This window comes from Trachemys scripta, chromosome 17 (assembly GCF_013100865.1).
Source record: "Trachemys scripta elegans isolate TJP31775 chromosome 17, CAS_Tse_1.0, whole genome shotgun sequence".
NCBI classification, from domain to species: domain Eukaryota; kingdom Metazoa; phylum Chordata; order Testudines; family Emydidae; genus Trachemys; species Trachemys scripta.
Genome location: NC_048314.1, coordinates 15161216 through 15181945, shown reverse-complemented (window position 1 = coordinate 15181945; position 20730 = coordinate 15161216). Strand labels below are relative to the sequence as shown.

At 52.7% G+C, this 20730-nt stretch overlaps 1 protein-coding gene across 1 annotated transcript in view; it reads right to left on the bottom strand.

The window, feature by feature from the left end:
• Positions 1-20730, bottom strand: part of ASS1 (argininosuccinate synthase 1) — a 76768-nt gene that overhangs the window by 37896 nt on the left and 18142 nt on the right. Inside the window, exons 6-10 of the mRNA XM_034793748.1 lie at positions 20158-20214; positions 17556-17630; positions 9372-9442; positions 8246-8276; positions 140-230 (exon numbers count right to left, since the gene is read on the bottom strand). Of these exons, the coding sequence (XP_034649639.1) occupies positions 140-230; positions 8246-8276; positions 9372-9442; positions 17556-17630; positions 20158-20214 (325 nt within the window). The remainder of the gene's footprint in view (positions 1-139; positions 231-8245; positions 8277-9371; positions 9443-17555; positions 17631-20157; positions 20215-20730) is intronic.

The window sequence follows — 20730 nt, the reverse complement described above, 5'->3', positions numbered from 1 at the left end:
CAAAATCCCGGTCTTGTTGAAGTCCATGGCTAACCCCCCACCCCCACCCCAAGGACTTTTGTGGGGGGAAGGGGGGGACCACACTCCGACCCCAAAAGAGGTAATCTGGAAAATAAAACTAGGAACCCAAAGCACTTACCCTTCCGGAATTCAATCTCTAGGATGTCTGGAGTATCTGGAGAGGTGGCAGGATCTTTGGTCTTGGTGTAGAGGTTGGGAGGTGCCTGATTCTGAAGGGAAGAGAGGAAGGTTGAGAGCTACTGCAGCTATAAAGGCAGGGCTACCCGCTCCCGGACGACACATTGTGTATGTACTGTGCCCCTGAAACCCACGGCTTATACTCAGGGTTTAACTTCACCCAGACTTCGCAGACACCCTGACTTCCTCCCTGTCAGTCCTCTCTCCATCTCTACAATCTCACTCATCCCGTGTGTAACTCACTCCCACTTTAGCGTGACTGAGCGACAGAGAGGCTGAGGAACCTTCAACAGGTGTGGCTCACAGAGTTGGGTCCCTTAGCTCAGGCAGGAGAGGCTTAATGCTTTAAGATCCAGAGGTTCCAGGTTTGATCCCTGCGGCAGATGACCCACTCAGGGTTTCACTTCTCTCTCTCTCTCTCTGTGTGTTCTAGGCTCGCCTCTTATCCAACTCTGGGCAGCTATGCCTTCATAGCTGTCTTTCAGCGCCTGTTAAAATGATGACCTCTCGCTGGCTCCACAACACATTCTTCCTCCCTGGCTTATCAAGCTACAGCCATCCAGGCCTTTGGTGGCTACAAAGAAGATGAGAGAGAAGGCCCATGCAGCTTGGATGGAACATCTGGATCCCCCCTGCCCAGGGCTCTTCACTTCAGTTCCCTCCTGGGGCTTATTTGTACGTAAGTCCAGGGGCGCTCACCAACACCATCTCAAAAGTAGACGCGTGGGTTAGCATGGGCAGCAAATCCTGCCTAACCCAGAGTTTTGATGTCATCACAAAGGAGAGCGCTGGAGCTTACTAGGGGTCTGGGAACAAAGGGCTAGAGAAATCAGACAATTTTTCCCCTCAACTTGATCTCATCTTTTTCTTTGACGCCCCCACAGCTGGAGATGGAATAGCTGTGGAGGAACAAGTCAGGCAGGAAAAAGTGGGACTTTGGCAGAGAGCGAGCGGCAGAGCGCACACTTCCAGAGAGCGACGCAGACGCGGAGAATTGGGGTTTATGCTGCACTGACCGAAAAAACTAATGACTAGCCCTGACCCCAGCAGGTGCTCCTGCCGCATGTGCTTTTTTACAGTGTCCCCGAGGTTAATATGCCCAGAGGGAAAATAGAGGAACAAAGCAAAAACCCATTTCAAAACACATCAACCTTTATGTATATTTTTTCCAGATTTATAGTAAAGAGGCATCTTCTCTCTTTTAAAGCTGGCCCAGAGGAAATGGCTCACAATTAGTTTATGGCTCAGAACTCGGGTGACTCCAATGAATTGCCACATTTGGAAGCACGTACCAGAAAAGGTGTTCGGGGGGGGGGGGGGGAAGAGAGAGAGAGAGAGACTCTCTCCCCTCCTGGAATGTGAATGTAGCTGCCTCTTTTCAGCTTGGCAATTTTGTGCCTCCCTCCTGCACTCCTCACCCCACCCCACCCCCATCTCCCGCATGTACATAACTGGATGCAATGGCCCTGAAATGCTTTCAGACCATTTGCAAACTCACGTGCCTAGCGGCAGACACCCCACTAAAAACTGGCCCTCATTTTCCGAGGCGCTGAGCACCCACAGCTCCTATTGACTTCAAATTCTGAGCACTCAGCAGCTCCCATTATCAACTCAGGCGACTGATTTAGGTTCCTAAATATGGCTTTAGATGCCTACATTTAGGCACCCTCCTTTGAAAATGTTGGTCTCGAATCCTTCTATGCCAAGGCTTGTCACAACTTCCTAATGCTGCTTTTCCTGTTACAACCAAGGGGAGGTTTTCCTATTTCAGAGACAGCTCTTGGGGTCTTCTGACTTGTACTGCCCACTCTAGACAGCTCTTCTAATGTTTGCATCTCGAGGTAGCTGGGCTCATCTTGTGTCTGAAGTTACAGGCCGCATGGAGAATCATTCCATTGACACTCCCCCTCCCGGATTTTTTTTTTTTTGGGCTAATGAAGTGCCGTTTGGTGGCATCCTCCACTTGTCAGAATGGACACATTCTCTCAAAGCAGCCAGCCATTTGAATGAGATCCCCTTGCATGGGAGAAACAGCAATAACTTCCTCCTAACATTTCTTTTGTTGTTTTAAATGTGACTTAGGCACGGAAGTTGCATTCAAACTGTTAACTGTCAGGGTTGCAGTTGGGTACATATCAACCCTCAGAGCTCTCTTACCACCATCCCTCGGAGAATCTAAACATGGTTTACAAATGTTAAAACTAATTAAACCCCTGTGGGGTTGGGGAGTATTATTATTTTACAAATGGGGTAACTGAGGCACAGAGAGGCAAGTGATTTGCCAAAGGGCACGTGACAAATCAGAGGCAAAGACAGGAACAAAACCAGAATATCCTAATTCCCTGTCCAGTGCTTTAACCCCCAGATCATCCAGCCAGCCAGACTCAGAGCACCACTTCAAGGGGAATTGAGGATGTTCAGTGCATTGCAGGATCAGATCCTTAAAGGCTGTTTTATGCTTTGATCTGGAGATGGGGAGGATCAGGGGGATCTGGCTTTTTAAAAAAATAAACTTTTCTCCCTTTTTACTTGATTCTCACTGTGGGGAAAAGTGGGGTTGGGAGTTTAAATAAATAAATAAATAAATAAATAAAGGGAGGAGTTGGAAAAAACCCCTAACAAATCCAAATCTTTTGGGGTGGGGGAGGGAAATGAAACATTTCCATGTGAAATGAAAATGTGTTTGGTTTTGAGTTTATTCCATCTAAAGTTTTTTTGGGGGAAAAATGAACTTTTTTTGACACAAATTTACATTTAATTCTAACTCCCTTCCCTTAAAAAACAAAACAAAAACAAAAAAACCCACACCCAGAAGTGATGGCCACCAGTCCCAGTTTATTTTCACTCCATTCTCCCTTCACTTCAGTTCCCTGCATGTCTTTTTCCTGCACCTCTCTCTCTAACCCCCCAAGGCAAAGCAGAAACGTCAGAGCAACACAGGCAAGTTCTATCCCCGTCCGTCTCTCTCCCTCTCGAGTTCTGTCAGAAGCTGACACAAAGGTTACATCATGAAACTCAACCCTTGCCACATTCGTGCCAATCGAGAGGACAACATTCTGCCTGGAGATTCAACACACGTTTCATCAATTCAGTACGTGCTGCTGGAAGTCCGTTCAGATGGCATATAGAGCCCCCCAAAAGAGCCACATTAAGGGGATTAGGCTCAAACACGCTCATCTCACATGTGTCAGTTGGTCTATGCAGCCGCGTTTTCTCCTGCATTACAATCTTGGCTTCATTACCCCTACCGCACTGCACAATCAATTTGCACTGGTGCTACCCCCTATGGCCACTGGTATCAGGGGCAAAGGAGTGCAGGATTCCCCCAACACAGCATGGTATAAGTACGCTGGTACATTTGCCTGTGTAGACAAGCCCTCCGTAAGGAGGCCTCTACACTGTTCCCACCTCCATCCCACAGACCTGTCTCAAGGGACAGCCAACAAGCCACCAGCTGACTTTGTTTGGAGTATCCCAGAGTGCCAGTCACAAACATGACTCATCCTCGCAAGGGGACAAATCCAACACCCAACTAACGGCTCTGCCTCAAGCCCTACGTGATCCATTATCCCAGAGGACAGACCCGACTAAACGGGACTCTGAGGAGTGCAGAGCCAAAGAGCAAAGGGTGACTGCACCAGGAGGCGCACAGGGTCTAGTGTAAGCTGGTGCATTCTGGGAAAGAAGAAAATTGTCATCTTTACAGTGACTTGCCCAGGTCTATGGGAAACCCCTGTGCTGAGGGGCACAGAGTATTTTGAACTGCCGCGAACAGAGGGCGCTCAATACATCACAACATTTGGGCCTTCTAGTTTAACTATTGTGGGGCAAATTCTCTTCTGGTGTAAATGAGTGTAACTCCATCCTCTTCAAAGGAGTTGTGCCTAGTTACACCACCAGCAAACTACAGGCACACAGAAGCCAGATGCTCCGCTGGTTTAAAACTGGCATCGATCCACCCAAGTCAGTGGCACTTTGCTGATCTACACTAGTTGAAGATTTGGTACATGTATTATACACACCCATACTAACAATCCTCAGAGAGAACAGACATTGCGTTCTCTTTAAAACAAGACAAAGAGCATCGTGATTATTTTTAAATATTTTTTTTTTTTTAACCAAAAACTGTCTAGGATTTTCATGCCTCTTTCTTTAAACAAGATATATGCACACTCACCCCCCTGAACACCCACACAGATTACACGGGCTGCAGATTTCAATTTTACATCGTCTGGCCTTTTCTAGCCCTGATCATACTTATTAACTAGACCAACCCGTTTGAGATGATGAAAAACTTTGAGTTCAAAAGGAAAGACAGGAGAGGGAGGGAGAAGAAAAGTATTAAAATCTCTTTACTAAACATTGGAAGTCAAAGTCAGATAGTTTCCAATTTTCTAAGCCAACTATGAAAACCCCTATTAAATAAAATAACTAAATAGAAATAAAAGTGACATTTGGCTTGCATTCCATCATTACCGTGCGCGGTTGCCTTCTTTTTATTCTCTCTCCTAAAAGCACAGTTCAAATGACAAATAGTTTGTTGCAGTGTATCAATGCCTTCTATTTATCCATCCCTGCAGGGGGGCTAGTCCTGCAATGTCATCTTTAAAGGGAAGGAGGGGGGGGAGAGAGGGAGAGAGAGAGAGAAAGGAAGAGTGTGTGTATGAAGGGGGGGGGAAAGAGAAGAAAGAAGCAAGAAAAACGGGGCAAGAAGAGAAGAAATTGGAAGCAAATGGTCCATGAACTAACCCATGATGTAGAGCTATCGATGCCGCAAATGGTTTATTCATCCGTCTGATATTGTTGTGCCCGGGCCTGAATGAACTCTTTCAGAGTGCCATATGAAGTTAAAGCAAGTAAATTTCTATCTTTCTCCGCATTAGCTGCCTCATTGCCCTTCAATCGGGCCTCACAGAGGCAGAAAATAGCTCAACCATCTGCTTTCAAATCCCTCCGTTTGGCAGGTCTGAGAGGTTTGGGGGGAGGGGGGGGCTCCCAGGGGTTTGGCACCCCTCTTTTCTTCTAAGGCCTTCTCCACAGCGATTAGATCTTTGCCCTAGGCCCCAAGTTTTCTTCCTGGGCTCGGGCAGCAGGCTGGGGCGGAGGGGGAGGCCAGGGAAGTCACTACCCCTTTAGAAAGGGGAAGAGACTGTGTTAAAGTTTAATCCCTTGCAAGTGTCTCCCTGTGAATTCCATTGCTGGAAATGGCTGGTGCCCAAGAGGTTAAAAGGGGACCCGGGAAAGGGTTACGGTAGAAAGGCAAGTGCCTTTATTCCCTGCCTGGGCTAGACTAGAAAACAGAGTTTTCTCATCTGGCTTTGGTCACAAGGGACACGAGTGGGGTGGCCTCAGGCTGGTCCCGTGTGGACAGCTGGGCTCAGGATGGTCTCAGCCTCCAGTCTGGAGTGGCCCAGTGCTGGAATGGAAGGGGATGGAGGTACAGCGACAGTCACAAAGGCCCAGGCCTGGCGAGCTGCAGGCCAGGCATGAGATGCACTGGCAGATCTGGGAGGGAAGGGCCCAGAGGCTGGAATAGCAAGACTTGCTACAGGCCAGGATTGGGAGTGCACTGGCAAAGCTGCGGGGTGGGCGGGGGGAAGCTTGCCCATAGCTGGCCCACACACCCTCAGTGGCCAAGGGTTTCAGTCCTTTGCTCTCTTTGACTAAAGGCATAAAAAGTCTTCATACCAACCCGGACCACTCCTAAGAGAGAGGGAGGGCCCACAAAGGAACTGGGGCCAACTCACCCTAGGGACCAAATCAGTGGTGAGTGCTGGACCGAGAGCCCCGGGGAGCGAGGCCCTGAGAACAGGTACAGCCCAGGCAGTCGCCGGACAAGCTTCCCCATAGTGCCTCAGAGCCCGACCTGGACAGACCTCATCTGGGGCAAGAGGGGACTTCAGTCCCTTGGCCCATTCAGTCCCAGGTCCGAGGCTGCTACCGCAGATGCCCACTGGATGCCCTCTGAGGCAGTGGTTTATGCGATGCGCACACCGGTCTGCTAGAAGCTAGCCCTGCAAGCTCATTTCACACAGGCCCCTGAACAGATGCATCCCATGGGAATAATCACAACTGGCCTGGGCTAGATGGACACCCACAACCTAGTGGTGACAGGCTCCAGATTGAAGTAGCTGTCAGCCCCGTGAGCCCACACAGCCGTCACCATCTCTGTGTCCCAAACTGGAGACTCCCTCTTCCCCAGGGCTATCCCCTGTGACCACCACTGCCTCGTGAGCGGACACCCCAGCCTGGCCACAGGCTACGCGGCCCATCAGTGCGCCACGGGCGCGAGGAGGATTCCTTTGCATCTCTCCCTCCTCATCCTTCCCGCCCCGCTGCTTGTCTAATTGGTGCTGATGGATAGTTTAAGTAGTTCTCTAAGTGTGGCAAGGCCAGTGGAGCATGAACTGGAAACACGGCGGCCAGCAGGCAGCAAGCACTGCAAGCCCTATTAGAACAGTCAGAGCAGGAGCCATGCTTACCTGAGTGACAGGCGCTGCACCGGAACAAGGACAGCGAGGGGAGGGCAGTCAGCTCACCCCAGGGCACAGGGCCTCGGGGATGAGAGTCAGTTAACATAGGGACCAGTGGCTGGAAAGTGGGGTGAGGGGATTTCCCCACCCGAGAGGGGTAGGAGGTTGGGATTGGCTCTTTAGAGGGGAAGTTGGCGTTCTGTGCAGAAGTCACAAGGAGGCGGAGATCTGCATCCCTTTCCGACTGGGGAAGCCACAATTCGTGGGGGTTTAGGAACCACCTGGCCAAGCACTTACAGGGCCATGGCCCATAAACATCAGGGAAACACGCACCCAGACCTGCACATCCACCTTGTGTCTGGAGGCCCCTCCCTACCCTGGGAACTCCCCGGGGCTAATGCCTCACAGGACCAAGCCCCTCGACTGGCAGAAGAATCTGCAGTCCAGGCGGTGCAGGGAATGTTCTCCCCGCCATTCCCCCACGGCGGCCAGCCTGTCCCCAGCTGGCTCCAATGCAGAGCCCAGCCTTGAGGTCCATGTAGCAATAAGGGAGGGGATTGCTCCCAGAGAGAGAGGAGACTGGGATCCAGGCTTCTCTGGATGGAAGAGCCACATGAGGACTTTCCATCCTGAATGGGAGTTTCCTCCTGAAGATTGTCCTGCAGCCTCCAACCGCCCAGGACTCCACATCAGGAGCTAGGCTCCAGCCACTGCCCTGCTCTATTCCCCCCTAAAGCAGTACTGGTTTGCAGATCTCCTCCCCACACATCCCTTACTCTACGCTGCCGGGGGCTCATTGCACAAGCTGTGCCTAACAGCTCAGCACCTGGCCGCTTTCCCCCCCCTCACCCCCTGGCATGCAAAGCCAGGTTCACAAACAGCAACAGCCCAGGAGAGCCCCTTTTCTACCTCTGCAGGGCACTCCCAGCCAAGGCTCTCTCTGGACAGCATCTGAGCAGCAACTCCCCGAGGCGATCTGAACCCCGGAGAAGGTACCCACGCAACATCCCCACACAAAGAGATTTTCTATTCCCGCTACAGAGCTCCCGCTCCCCGCCGGAGGGATCAACAGAGACAAGCAAGCAAGAGGCATGCCTGGGCTATGGAGCTGGGCCACGGTGGAGGGGACGTGGCTCCTGAGTGGCACATGGGCAGGGGAATGACCAAAACCGCTCCATCCGTCTGAGCTTGCACCCACCACCCCCACCTCCCATCTCTAGCACCAGATGGGGCCAAGAGCGGCACTCTGGAAGCTGGGGCGCATTCAGCAGCCAGCCCCACTCCCTCTTCCCTCAGTCAAGTGCCTCATCTGGCTAATTGCTTCTTCATTGTTTCCCAATGACATTTTCTCCTTCAGTGTCACCCTGAAACGGCTCCTTCCCCTATTCATCCCAGCAGCAATTAACGTAGCAGGAGGGGGAAGGCAGGGGTGGGGGAGGAGAATGGCAGGGCTTGGCCTCCCCGCCACACACGGCCTGCCGTGAAATTTCAAATTAGGCTGCAAATACATCACACGCCCTCGGCCCTAGTCACTGCCATGTAAGACGAGAGACGTAAAGGAGATGATCAATTACCTTGGGGTTCTCCAGGATCCCGGCCTCGTAGCTTCAGAAGGGAGAGAGAGAGAAAGAAATTAACAGCATCTATAGATAGGGCCAAGATCTGCCCATGCAAACCCAGCAAAGACAGGAAGATCTCACAGAGCAGAACCGGGCCCATAGGGTTTAGCATAAGAACTGCCAGACTGGATCAGACCTGGGTCCATCTAGTCCAGTATCCTGCCTCCAGAAGTGTGTCCCTAGCCTGTTTGCCAGAAGCTGGGAATGGGAGACAGGGGATGGATCACTCGATGATCACCTGTTGCGTTCATTCCCTCTGAAGCATCTGGCATTGGCCACTGTCGGAAGACAGGACACTGGGCTAGATGGACCTTTGGTCTGATCCAGCATGGCCGTTCGTATGTGGCCAGTACCAGTTGCTTTGGGGGAAGATGCAAGAAACCCCGCAGTGGGTAGTTATGGAGTAACCTGTCTCCCTAGCAAAGTTTCTTACTATGTCCCCATGACCCTCCCCAGCTGGGACTGGTTGAGAGAGAGACATGCTCATTCAGTGGGACTGCAAGGAGAACGTCAGGGGGAGGAGGTCACAATCTTACATCAGGGGAGACTCGCAAGGACCAGCTCTGTAGAGAGCTGCTCAGAGGCAAGCGATGGGCACCAGCAGAACCTAGGAGCAGTGAGGAGTCTCTCTCCCTCCTATTACTAATCCTTATGCACACAAACAGGGATGTTGAGTGTGTGTGTGTGTGTGTGTGTGTGTGTGTGTGTGTGTGTGTGTGTGAGAAAGTATGCACTTGGAGGAAAGTACATGTCAAGGGGATTCTTCATCAGTGGGCTCTTACCACTGATGTCACTCCAGGTGTGGAAGACAAGAAAGTAACGGACGTTGTCTACTTGGGAAATGGGGCATTGGGAGAGATGCTGAGCTCCACAGAGAAGGGGCTGAAGCTTTCTCAGACCAGCTTTGGGTCAGAACCCAGCACACCAGGGGAGGACAGCCCTTGTCTGTTATCTAAGATGCTAGGCCCGGCCCTCCATTGCCCTGCTTTGAAATGACTGCTCAAGGCGCAGGACTGAGAATCAGGCCAGTGTGCTGATCACACCTCACCCTTGGGAAGCTCCTTCATCCGCCCAGGCTCACCTGATGTGCATGAGGTTTTCGTCCATGCTCCAGGGGCTCTTGGGAGTGACCGGAACCGGGATGCCGTGTTTCTGTGGGAGAGAAGGCAGAACGGGCTCAGAACTCCAGCTGGGTGAGAATGGCAGACGGGCTCATTACTGCCCAGAGCACAGGTCTGAAAACCCTGCGCATCATCCAGTGCTGCTGTTACCACCAAGACACGGGCAAGTTAATGGGGGACCTGGCAGCAGTGTCAATTAAAGATCCCCTGGAGTTTTTCTAAGACTCGGGCACAACCCCACTGGCAGGGCCGATCGCCATCTCTCGCCAAAGCAGGTTCCAGGAGAGCCAAGCTCCTGCCCTGCTGGAAAGGCAGCACGAAGTGAGCACAAGCATCGCATTCCTGGGGCCACATTCAGAGCCAGGGTGGCAAGGACACCTAGGGGAATAGAGCCGAGGGAGTCTGAGTGTGTGTCACTCGGACGCTGAGGGACTGGCAGATCTTACAAAGCCGTGTTCTTCGTACTACTGATACCGCGCCATATCCATGCACGGCACTGCAGAGGGCAGAGAGACGGATTCCTTGCCCAGAAGCACCCACAACCCAGGACGTGAGCAGAGACCGCTGGTTAATGGCTAGCACGCAGGCTTTGCAGCACCATCGCTCCATTCAGCCCGAAGGCAACGTCTTTTACCCGCAGAAGGAAGCCAAACGAATGGAGAGGTCATAGAGCAAAGGGGGACATCCCTACTTTGTTCTACGTCAATGAGGCTGCTCGTCCCCTCCAAAATGGCTCGCTCGCCCAGGCGCACGCAGGCAGAAAGCCCCAGCTCCCCTCCCGTTGGTAAGGATTGGCAGGACTCGCACCCAGGCCAGCAGAACCACCAATGTGGCCGCTTGGCGGCAACCGTGACCTGGCTGCTCCCCATGGTCTGCAGCAGACACACTCTGTAGGAAGTCCCGCCTGAGAGATTCTATTGGCAGCCACCTTGGAGGCTCCCGATTGTCCCCTGCCCCCATATATACCCTCTGGGTGCACCAGGAAGCGTCCAGGCCACGACGGGGATCCCCAGTGAGCGTGCTTCCCTGCTCCTGAACTCCCAGCATCCTTCAGCTCTCACTTGGATTCTGACGCTCGCTCTGGACCTGGATCCCCGACACCAGTCCTGACCTCTGGCAGGGCCGGCTCAAGCAGCCAAAAAAAAAAAAAAAAAGCCGCGATTGCGATCTGCGGCGGCAATTCAGCGGAAGGTCCTTCGCTCCGAGCGGGAGTGAGGGACCGTCCACCGAATTGCCGCCGAATAGCTGGACGTGCCGCTCCTCTCCAGAGTGGCCGCCCCAAGCACCTGCTTGCCAAGCTGGTACCTGGAGCCAGCCCTGCCTCTGGCACGGACCTTGGCTCGCTTAAGCCCTGCTCCCCCACACTGGGCCCTGACGCTTTTCACTCGCCCTTCCCACACATGCTCCCCCCTTCACACCCCTACCTATGCCCCACCTCCATCTAACCCCTCCTCTCAGGGTCAGTCTGCACTGCAGCCCAGCTAGGCACGCCCACGCTAACCTGAACCCAGCCAGCCCGGCTAAGAACAGCAGTGACGATGTGGTGACACGGACCCTGGCACAGGCTAACAACGCACGTCTGGACCCAGGGTCCTAGGCAGGGCCGGCTTTAGGCCAATTCCCCCGATTCCCCGGAATTGGGCCCTGCGCCTTAGGCTAACCCAGTGGTGGTCTGCTACACTCATCTGCATCTACCGAGGGCCTGGTCCGGCGTCCCCCGCATGGAGCCGCACGCCTGGCCCCGGCACCTCTCGACGCTGCTGGGGAAGTATCCCTGCTGAGCCTAGGACAGAGTTCAGCAGCAGTTAACAGAGCACCGAGAGATCAATGAGGGAATGGCCACAGCTGTATTGCAGACAGACACCCGTCCCCACACAGACACGTCTCCACAAACTCTGCAGAGCTCGCACACTTACACACACCCCAGCGGCATGCGCGTTTCCCTGGCACAAAGGCATACATGGCTGCATGGATATGCGGTGCCCCCAACAGTCACGCACCCAGCCAGATTCAGCAGCCCACCCCCAGCTCAGTGGTTTGAGGATTGGTCTGCTAAAGCCAGGGTTGTGAGTTCAATCCTTGAGGGGGCCATTTAGGGATCGGGGGCAAAAAAGTCTGTCAGGGACAGTACTTGGCCCTGCTGTGAAGGCAGGGGACTGGACTGGATGACCTTTCAAGGCCCCTTCCAGTTCTAGGAGATAGGTATATCTCCATATTAACAAAGACACAAACACCCAGCTCCCCCATAAGGTCAGCAGCTCACTCAATTACCCAATGACAATTCACTTGAGGAGACTGCTCTGAACGCCAGGTGAATGGGCAGTGCCGGGAATTAGCAGGGGAGGCCACGGAGATGCAGTAGCAATGCAACAAACAAGAGGCAGAGCTCGGATTACAGAGGAGCCCCATGGGCTGCTGGAGCCAGGACTGGGTCAGCACTTCTCATCGTCATCCCAGGCTTCATGGGTTTAGAATACAGCCCAAAAATCAATCCCCGTGCTCTGGGCCGAACACATGCGGTGGGGCTCAGCATGGAGCTAGGAGAAATTCCACTTCCAAACGCTCGCTGTGAGTGACACTCGGTGTTTAGGCTCTTTGGCTTGGTTTGGAAAGTCAGATAAGAAGAAAGAAGGTTGCGGTTGGAATTTTCAGACAAGCTCGGCACACTCAGCTGGGGGAAGACCGGCAAAGACGTCCAGCACGTTGGGTTCCGAGCTCTTGGGAAAACGTGGCCACACAGGTTACAGTGGGAGCCGAGAAGTCCAAACTCGTCCGTCAGATGGCCCACTGTTTGACTGCATTACTGGGCCCGGCCTGACTTCCATGGTACTCAAGGGGACTTTTGCTTCGGAGTTCACTGGGAGCAGGATCTAGTGTGCGTATGCAGTGTTGGATTCTCCCTCCCAGGATCCCATTTCTCTGGGAGTTGCCACTTGCATTTTAAAGCCGATACAGAATTTAAATGAACCCAAACGAACTCCCCCTTTCTTCTTCTTCTTCTGAGAGTGCCCCTCCGCCAGTAGAAAGCAACAGTAGGAAAATGCTGCTTCAGTTGCAGCCCTGCTAACGGAAACCACCTCCCAGTCCTCGGATCAACCCCAACTCTCCCTCCCCAAGTGGGAATGGAATACATTCAAGGGGAGAGGAGATCATGAGCGCAGAGTTACGCAGGTTTGTCTACACTTGAAAGCGAATTTGGATCAAGTTGGGTGTAAATTTAACGCTCAGTAGCTATTCCCGAATAACTCCACGCATGGACACTCTTATTCCAGAATACACATGGGAGTTGTTCTGGAGTATCTGTGTGTAGATAAACTCACAGAGACCGCTTCCCACCATCAGGCTCCGGAGAAGGGAGCGGCCCCGTCTGCCCTCTTGCTGGGAACGAGCATACCCATGGACCCGAAAGATTCCCCCTGTGCAAGAGGCAAACAAGTCTCCTGGCTGCACGGCTCAGAGGAGAAGGGCCCAATCCAACACTCGGGAACAAACTCCCCCAGGGAGAAAGGCCCGTTGTGAACCTCCTACTCCCAGTGCCAGGTACACCCTGACCCGCCTTCTTTAACACACACAGCAGCTTGCACATGGAAAAAACCAACCCAAACCCCTGCCAAACCTCACACACTGCACTGCACGCCCAGCTCCTGCCGAGGGCGAGAAAGCACACCAATCACGTGACAACTGCTGCTCACGTTGTTTACTACACACCTGGAAGGTGTTTGGATGCAGTGGGGATGAGTAAAACCTTCTCTTATAAAGCCCCCGAAAACCCAGAACACCCCAGAGGAAAACAAAATGCAAACAGACCCTTGTTCCACCAGTGACCAACAAAGCAATAGCTCCCCCAGCAGCCAGGGCGTATCGTCGTGGGCCGGCCCCAGCGCCAATGCCTTCCCTTCGTGTCCCCACTGCGCAAAACCGCTGCCAAATACGAATGACTGCGCTGCTGCCAGGTGTTTGAGAAACCCCGAAGCATCTACCCCGGGGCTTTAATGGATGAAGGAGGAGCCAGTTAGTTCCTCACCGGGGGGCTGTATCCGCTCCTGGGGAACCCTAGACCAGTGACAGAGGTGGGTAGAAGCCTGGAGCTGGACAGCCATGTGACATTGGAGAATACCAGAAAGGGACAGCAAACTTCAGACAGACTGAGAAACCGCCCCCCCACCCCCCCACCATCCAGAGTCCAGGATCAAATTCAAACACCAAGGAAACAGCACAAAATAGGACAAAACTCTACATGTGTGTGTCTGTTTATAACCATGACTAGGCATGCACAGGCAGGCTATCCCAGATCAGGATCTCCAAGCAGACTCTGCCCAGCGAACCCCCACCGCCCAAAAAAAACCTTCTCCCCCACCCTCAGAGCAGGATCCATGAAGCACGTCCAAGCTCCAGCCTGACAGAGGGGACCCTGCACACACTCCAGCAGCCCCACTGCCTGCTGATCACTCCATTAGCTTTCAAGAGCTTGTTAGTCAATTAATGCTCCTCTTTGTTTATTCTGAATGGGCCATAATCACCAGCACAGGGTGGCCCTGAGGTAATGCGCTCTGCTAACAGCTCCCTTCCTCCAGCCCACCCCCCTTGAGCCTGTGCGCAGAAGAGCACGAATGCTTGCACACTTGTTTCACAACTGTGCTCACATGCACGCCCCTGCCTCCCTCCAATCATTGGCCAGCGTCACATCCTTTTCCTTCAGACCCTGAGTTTTCACAGGTTAACGGGACTTGAACGGAAGAATTAATTGGGTTTCCCATTAGAGTTTAAAAAACAAGCATTCCGACCTGAAATCCAGACCGGTTTCTAGTTCCCTGGTTTTATGTGTTTTTTACAAAACAGTAATAATGATTGTCGCTTCAAAGTTGCGTTTGCCTTGGACTGCTCAGCCTGGCATGCTAGAGACCAGGATCGATTCAGGAGTCCGATTCTGATCTCACACCAGTTTTAGGCACCACTGACCTCAACCAAGTTACTCCGGATTTAGACCCAAGCCTGCAGACAGACACTTATGCACCTGCTCAAAGTGCACGAATAGTCCCACAAGGCTAAAACTGGGCCGTATGAGATTGTAACGGAGAGGCGAGGGAGGCTCTCCAGGCCAGATGCTCAGCTGGTGTAGGTCAGTCTAGCTCCGTGGATGGCAAGGATTTATACTAGCAGAAGACTGAGCCCTGCATATTTTTAAAATATCCTTTTTCGGGTTACCCAGCCATAGATCATTGGCAGAGAAATGATGTAATAGACCTTTCACCATTTATGCCCGTTCGGTATTGTGAGCCTGCAGGCATTCAAAAAATCCTGAGATTTTTAAAAATACTAAGGTGTGGGTGACTTTCATTTGCCTTCTGATTTTTGAGCCTTTCCTCCACAGCCAGGAGTGCTAGAAACAGGATTTTAAAAATGGAAGCTGAGATTTTCACATCACATGACTCCAGGAGCTAAGGCTTGAAGACACCCCCCAAATAACCCAATAACTCAATAAAGTCAGGAGAGTTGGTGCTGCTGCCCTTTGTTTACTTTTGGCATTTAACTCAGCTTGGGCATTGAATGGGAGCTCTGAGTGAACGTTATCCAAGTACATTATTTGATGAAAGCCATCATTAGTCATCATGGATACTGTTCTCATATTGGACCAACTTCACTGAAACTAGACTGATCTGTTTTACTTGTGTTTATTGTCAGTTTCACTTACTTTTTCTGTGGCACCAGCCTAATGTTCCTGGATTTGGATTTCCAGCAATGTAAGGCAACATTCAAAGACAGATTTAAAAAAAACCTCATGCCCGACACCCGTGTTCAGTGAAATTTAAGACAGAAGTGCCGCTATTTCTATTTGCGTTAGATTTCCTAAAGCACCCATTTGATCACCTACTTGCAGAACTAAACTAAGTGGGCAGCATCAGATTACAAACATAAAACTAATTCAAGGGCCGGATCCGGCCAACACCCCTATGATGTCAATGCTCACGTGAGTAAAGCTACATACGTGAGCCAGGCCCTGATCCCGCAATTCTTTACCCAGGTGCTTCACTTTACTCGCATGAGCAGTAAAATTAGCAAAGGCAACGTGGGCCCGATTTCCATCTCGTTGAGACCCCACCGGAACCCAGGTGAGTAAGACTAAATATGTGCAGGATTGGGCCCTGCAGGAAGACGAGAACAGCTGATTTCTTCAGATCATGGATCATGAAAGAATAGAAAACTCCTTTTGTCTGTACGTTAGAGAGGGGCCAGGAGCGCAAGTGTCTCTGAAAGCTGTGTTTGCAACCCTGTCCTTTTAAACAGGGCTCTCAAACTGTGGTGGTGGGGTTTTGTTTTGGGGTTTTGCTTTTTTAAAGAGACACATACTATTTTCCATATAATCCAAACACAGCTCTCTTCCGAACTCTGCTATTTGACAATTTGTTTGGCAACATATGGGAAGCTCTTGTAAACTGCCTTCTTAATAATGAAACAACAGATGGCAAACACAATCCTCAACACGCAGCACTCGGGGGTTTAATGGGATGCTGAGGCCTCGGTCTCTGCTGTTAACGCTCCATGCAGCGCATCCCCTGCAACTCAGCACCTTGGCTTCACAGATATTATCCAGCCAGCCTAGACGGCAGCTATTTAAAAACTGAAGCAATTTTCTGGTTTATGCACAGAGCTGCTTTTTTCCTTTTGATTGATTGAGCCCAGTTGTCAAGCATTTCCATGAAGTCGCTAAAAAAGAAAGGTACCCTGGTGGGCACTTAAAGAACCTGATGGAAAACTTCTAATATGTTTTATTGCAACTTGTACTTCAAAAAGGAAGGGACGACAAAAGGGAAAATGTATTTGCTTTGTCTATTACGCAAGGCATTGAGCTGGGACCAGTTTCCTTGGCAAATGGATTACAATTAACATGCAGGTAATTACGAGCCATGAAAACACCACACACTCGCCCCCCCCCCCCTCTTGCATCCAGGAACGACAGCAGAAATCTCACACAGAGCCAGTCTTAATTCCCGGTGCTCAACTAAATCCAGAGCACCTTTGAACTGGAGAAGAAGGAGGAATCAAGACGGTAATAATAATGAACACAACAGCACCCAGCTCTTTCCTGGTGCTTTTCAACAGTCGACCGCCAAGTGCTTTACAAAAGGAGGGCAGTGTCATTGTCCACATTTTACAGATGGGGAAACTGAGGCACGGAGGTGCAGTGACTTGCCCAGGGTCACCCAGCAGGCCAGTGGCAGAGCCAGTAACAGAACCCAGATTTTCCCAAGCCCCAGTCCTGTGCTCTGTCCACTAGGCCACACTGCATCATGAGGATTAAAGGGAGACTAAGGGTGGGTGTGTGCTTTAAGGTGCAGGATGGGGACTCAGAAGACAGAATCCATTTCTCTGCCACAGAGCCCTGGGTGGCCTTGAGCAGTTAATTCAGAGTGAAATCCTAAAGTCAATGGCAAAACTCCCATTGGGCCAAGATTTCACCCTTAATCTCTCTGGGCCTGACTGTCCACTGCCCTGAACCAGGTGCCATCATTCACCCCAGTGTACAGTGGGTGTAAAATGCTGCTGCTCCGATTCCACTTTGCATTGGTGTCAATGACCACACAAGACGCAGGGCAACAGAGCACCGGGCCACGTGGGCCTCAGCTCCCCATCTGTAAAATGGGGAGATTTATCCTTCCTTCCTCCATACTGCCGCCTTGTCTAGTTTAGGACTGGGAGATTTTAGGGGGCAGGAATGGTCTCTTTCTACATGTCTACGCAGAACCCAGCACGATGGGGCCCTGACCTTGGCTGGAGCCTCTTAATGCTACCCCCCAATGCAATTAAGAGTAATAGATTTGGAGGGGGGCAGCCCAGTGGAGCCGCTCTGAGCTGCCATGCAGGAGACTTGGGGTCAGTTCCTGCCCCTTACACTTCAGGGGAGGTTTTGCTCTGACCCTCGGTGTGGCGGGAGCACCTGGGCATTGCCCAACGGGGTCACCTCCTGGCCAGTTAAGGAACAACTAAGTGAATCTAATACGGTCTCCATTGCCTGGGCAGAGCGAGAACCGTGACCCATGGCCCGGAGGGTGGGCTGGATTGGGGGACAACAAAGGCAGGAAAAGCAAAGGGTGAGCGCCGTGAGGATGAGGGGCGCAGCGGACACCACGGAGGGGCAATCGTACCTTGGCATAGTCCATCAGGTCGTTGCGTCCGCAGAAGCGATTGTAGAACTCCGGCATCCTCCAGGGAGCGATGATCTGAGGGACGGGGCAGAGACAGACAGCGGGTTCAGCGAGGTTGCCTCTGCAGCATTTCAAATACAAGCCGCCAGAGGGAGGTGGCCAATTCCTCCGTGTCCCTCAGTGGCAGCAGGTCCTTTCTGAGACCCCTGCTCACACGCGTCCGCCAGCCCAGCCATGCAGAGATCCTGACCCACAAAGCCCCAAGTCGGAAAGAGCCGCCCTGAGCCAGGGGCCTCTCCCCTTCTCTCAGCCATGGACTCAGTCGGTGGGAGGAGACCTACATGGCGGAGAGTGGCACTCCCTTGGCCAAGGGGCCTGCCAGATGCTTGGAGTAGGAGGGCAGGAGCAGTTCTGAAGGGGCCTTCGCTCACTGAGTCCCTCGATGCAGTGGCAGAGAGTTCGGACCTGCACCAGCACCTGCCTTGGCCATGCAAGTGAGTGCAAAGCCCCTGGCCTGATCACCCTCCACCCCCAGGCAAGGGTTCGGCTGCTCTGGTTTTTCTCCAGAAGCAAAGCACCGTCGTGTAGCCAGGCCTGCCCGGTGAGCAGGTGAACCTGCCACCTTCCCCTCCCTGCTGTGCTGGGGAAGGTGCTGGACTCTAAGCCCTGGAACACCAGGGAGGCTCGTGCTGCCAGCCACAGACCAGGGAGCAGCAGCACGAGCCTCAACCCTGAGGCAGAGGCTGCATCTAGCCGCGAGAGAGGAGCTCAGGCTCTATGGCCTTCAGGCCTTCGTCCCACCACCAAGGCTGCCGGGCGTGATGGCGGACAGAGCGACCGCCCCTCACGCACCTCGTCTCCCATGCACCAAGCAGCCACCAGACAGAAACAATGGCCCAGCACAGCTGAGCAAAGCTAACTCTGGAGCAGTGATAGAGCACTCAGAGGCTCGGCCTCCCATTGCCAATTGCCCGAGTCCTCCAGGCTCCAGGGGAGCGTCCGATGAGCCCGTCCAACCCGAGCTTCCTCCCTCATCTGTGCAACAGGCTTCATGTCTCATCAGGACCTTCATGACTGATCTGCCCTCGCTAACCTTGGTAACCCCACCGGCTGACAGGACCACTCCCGCCTCGCCCTAGGAGAGCGGGATCGGGGGGGTGGGCCAGGGCATTGAGAGGTATTTGACTGTGAGCTGGGAAATGCCGAGATGAGGAAGGTTTTGGGAATAGGAATAGTGTACATGGACCTGTCTCCACCCCACCCATCGCAGGAGCTTCCGGGGGTCAGATAAAAAGGAACCAAGTCAATCTTTGGAGGTTTTACGAGACCACACCCGAAGCCTATTCCCTTTTGATTCCTCCCCCATAATAATACTCCCCTCACACACCCGCCTGTTTTTCCCTCCACACCCTTCTGCAGACGAGTCACTATGATCCTCTTCCTCACCAGTACCATCCGAGTCCCAAACAGCATTGAGAGAATCAATCGGAACAGCCTCGCCTCCAGCAAAAGACACTGGGGACTAGTTTTGTAAGTTTCCCAGAGCAGGGAGTGCGGCAAAGCGATTCTCATCGCCTGAAGCGCACACCACATCCATCGGCAGAGATTTAATCTCCCCACACAAGGGTTGAGTAACCCGAGACCCTTCCAAGCTGCCACTGTAACCCTAACAAGCAGCAGAATACGCTTGCGGGGAGGGGGACGGGTCCATTATCCCACCAGCCGCTCAAGGCGGCTGCCTTGTTACTGTTTGTTTCACAGCACTGTGGTGTTTGGGGTAAAAATAGGTCAATTAAAGATCATTACAGCCCCCTCAAATGCCAAAACGTCACCTCGAGCAGCTGGCGGCTTGTTAAAGAGAAACTGAGTCGCTTGCGTCTGTGTTAAAAAATAAAACTCCCAACAGCAGATTATCCAGAGACCCTGCGCCTTCCCTTTCCCTCTGCAGGGCTAGTGAACAAGCGGATGGATCCTGGGACCCACCTGCACATTGGGAAGCGTAGTAGGATGAAGGGATCTGGGGACAATGCCGGATTCAGAAGCAAGGCCAGCGCTTCCATTTAGGCGACCTAGGTGGTCGCCTAGGACACCAGGATTTGGGGGGGCGGCATTTTGCCTCCCCCGCCCCCACTTCCTCCCCCTCCCTCCCTTTCCAAATGGGAAAATGAAAAAGGGGGGAGGAAGGGAAACATTTGGGGTTTTTTGTTTCTTCTGAACATTTCTGTTTTCAACAAACATTTTCATGGGGGGGGGGGCAGGCTTTTCCCCCCACTGAAAAGAGTCTGAAGTAAAATGTTCTGACTAGCGTGAACTTTAACACCCCACAGGTGGCTGGGCTGGCAGAGGGAACCTCATTTCAAAGCACTGCAGCTGGCCAACACAAAGTGAAACGGGGCCATCGAGCCATCTGAGGGCAAGGGTGGGGAATGCTGTTCCGGCGTCTGCAAGGTGGGAGTCACACCAGAATACACGAATAGACCCTCGTGCAGAGGGTCAACCTGACAGCCAGATGCTCGAGACCCTTCCCCACACCCGTCAGACGTCCCAAAGGGAGTTCGTGACACAGCCATGCTTAGCAGCAGCAGTAATCCGAACGCCTTACCTTGATCTGAGGCCACAGGGCGTAACAGGTGAGCTCAAATCGAACCTGGTCATTCCCCTGAAAGAGAACAGAGCGGAGTTTAGGAACGGCCCTGAGCACCATCCTGTGAGTTCAGACTTGATGGGAAAGGCTGTGATCTTGGTCCAGGCCACCACCGATGTATGAAGGAGACAACATCCCAGAGCCGGCCTACATGGAGCAAGCATGTTGTTCCCACTCTGAAATGAGGCTCGGTCTCTGGCCCCTCGCTGGGTGTTCCTGCCAGGGCCAAGGTCTGGGGCTAAACACGCCATCTCCAGGGGCCCAGACTTTGGTGGAGAGGTCTTTGGGAGAGCAGATGAACTGCGAGGACATGAGTCTATCAAAACCAATGATGCCGTGTGGATTTCCCAACCCACTGTGAGAGCAAGCGAGGGCCGAGCCAGCATCCAGGCAATCATGTCCCCACCCAGTGCCAACGGCCTTCCCTGGAGAGGCTGTTGGAGGCCAAAGTCCAGCAGGACCCAAAGGGTGGGGAAGGTTTGCGGGAGGGACTGTGAAAGTCTCAACAGATCAGATCCGCAGCTGGCCTAG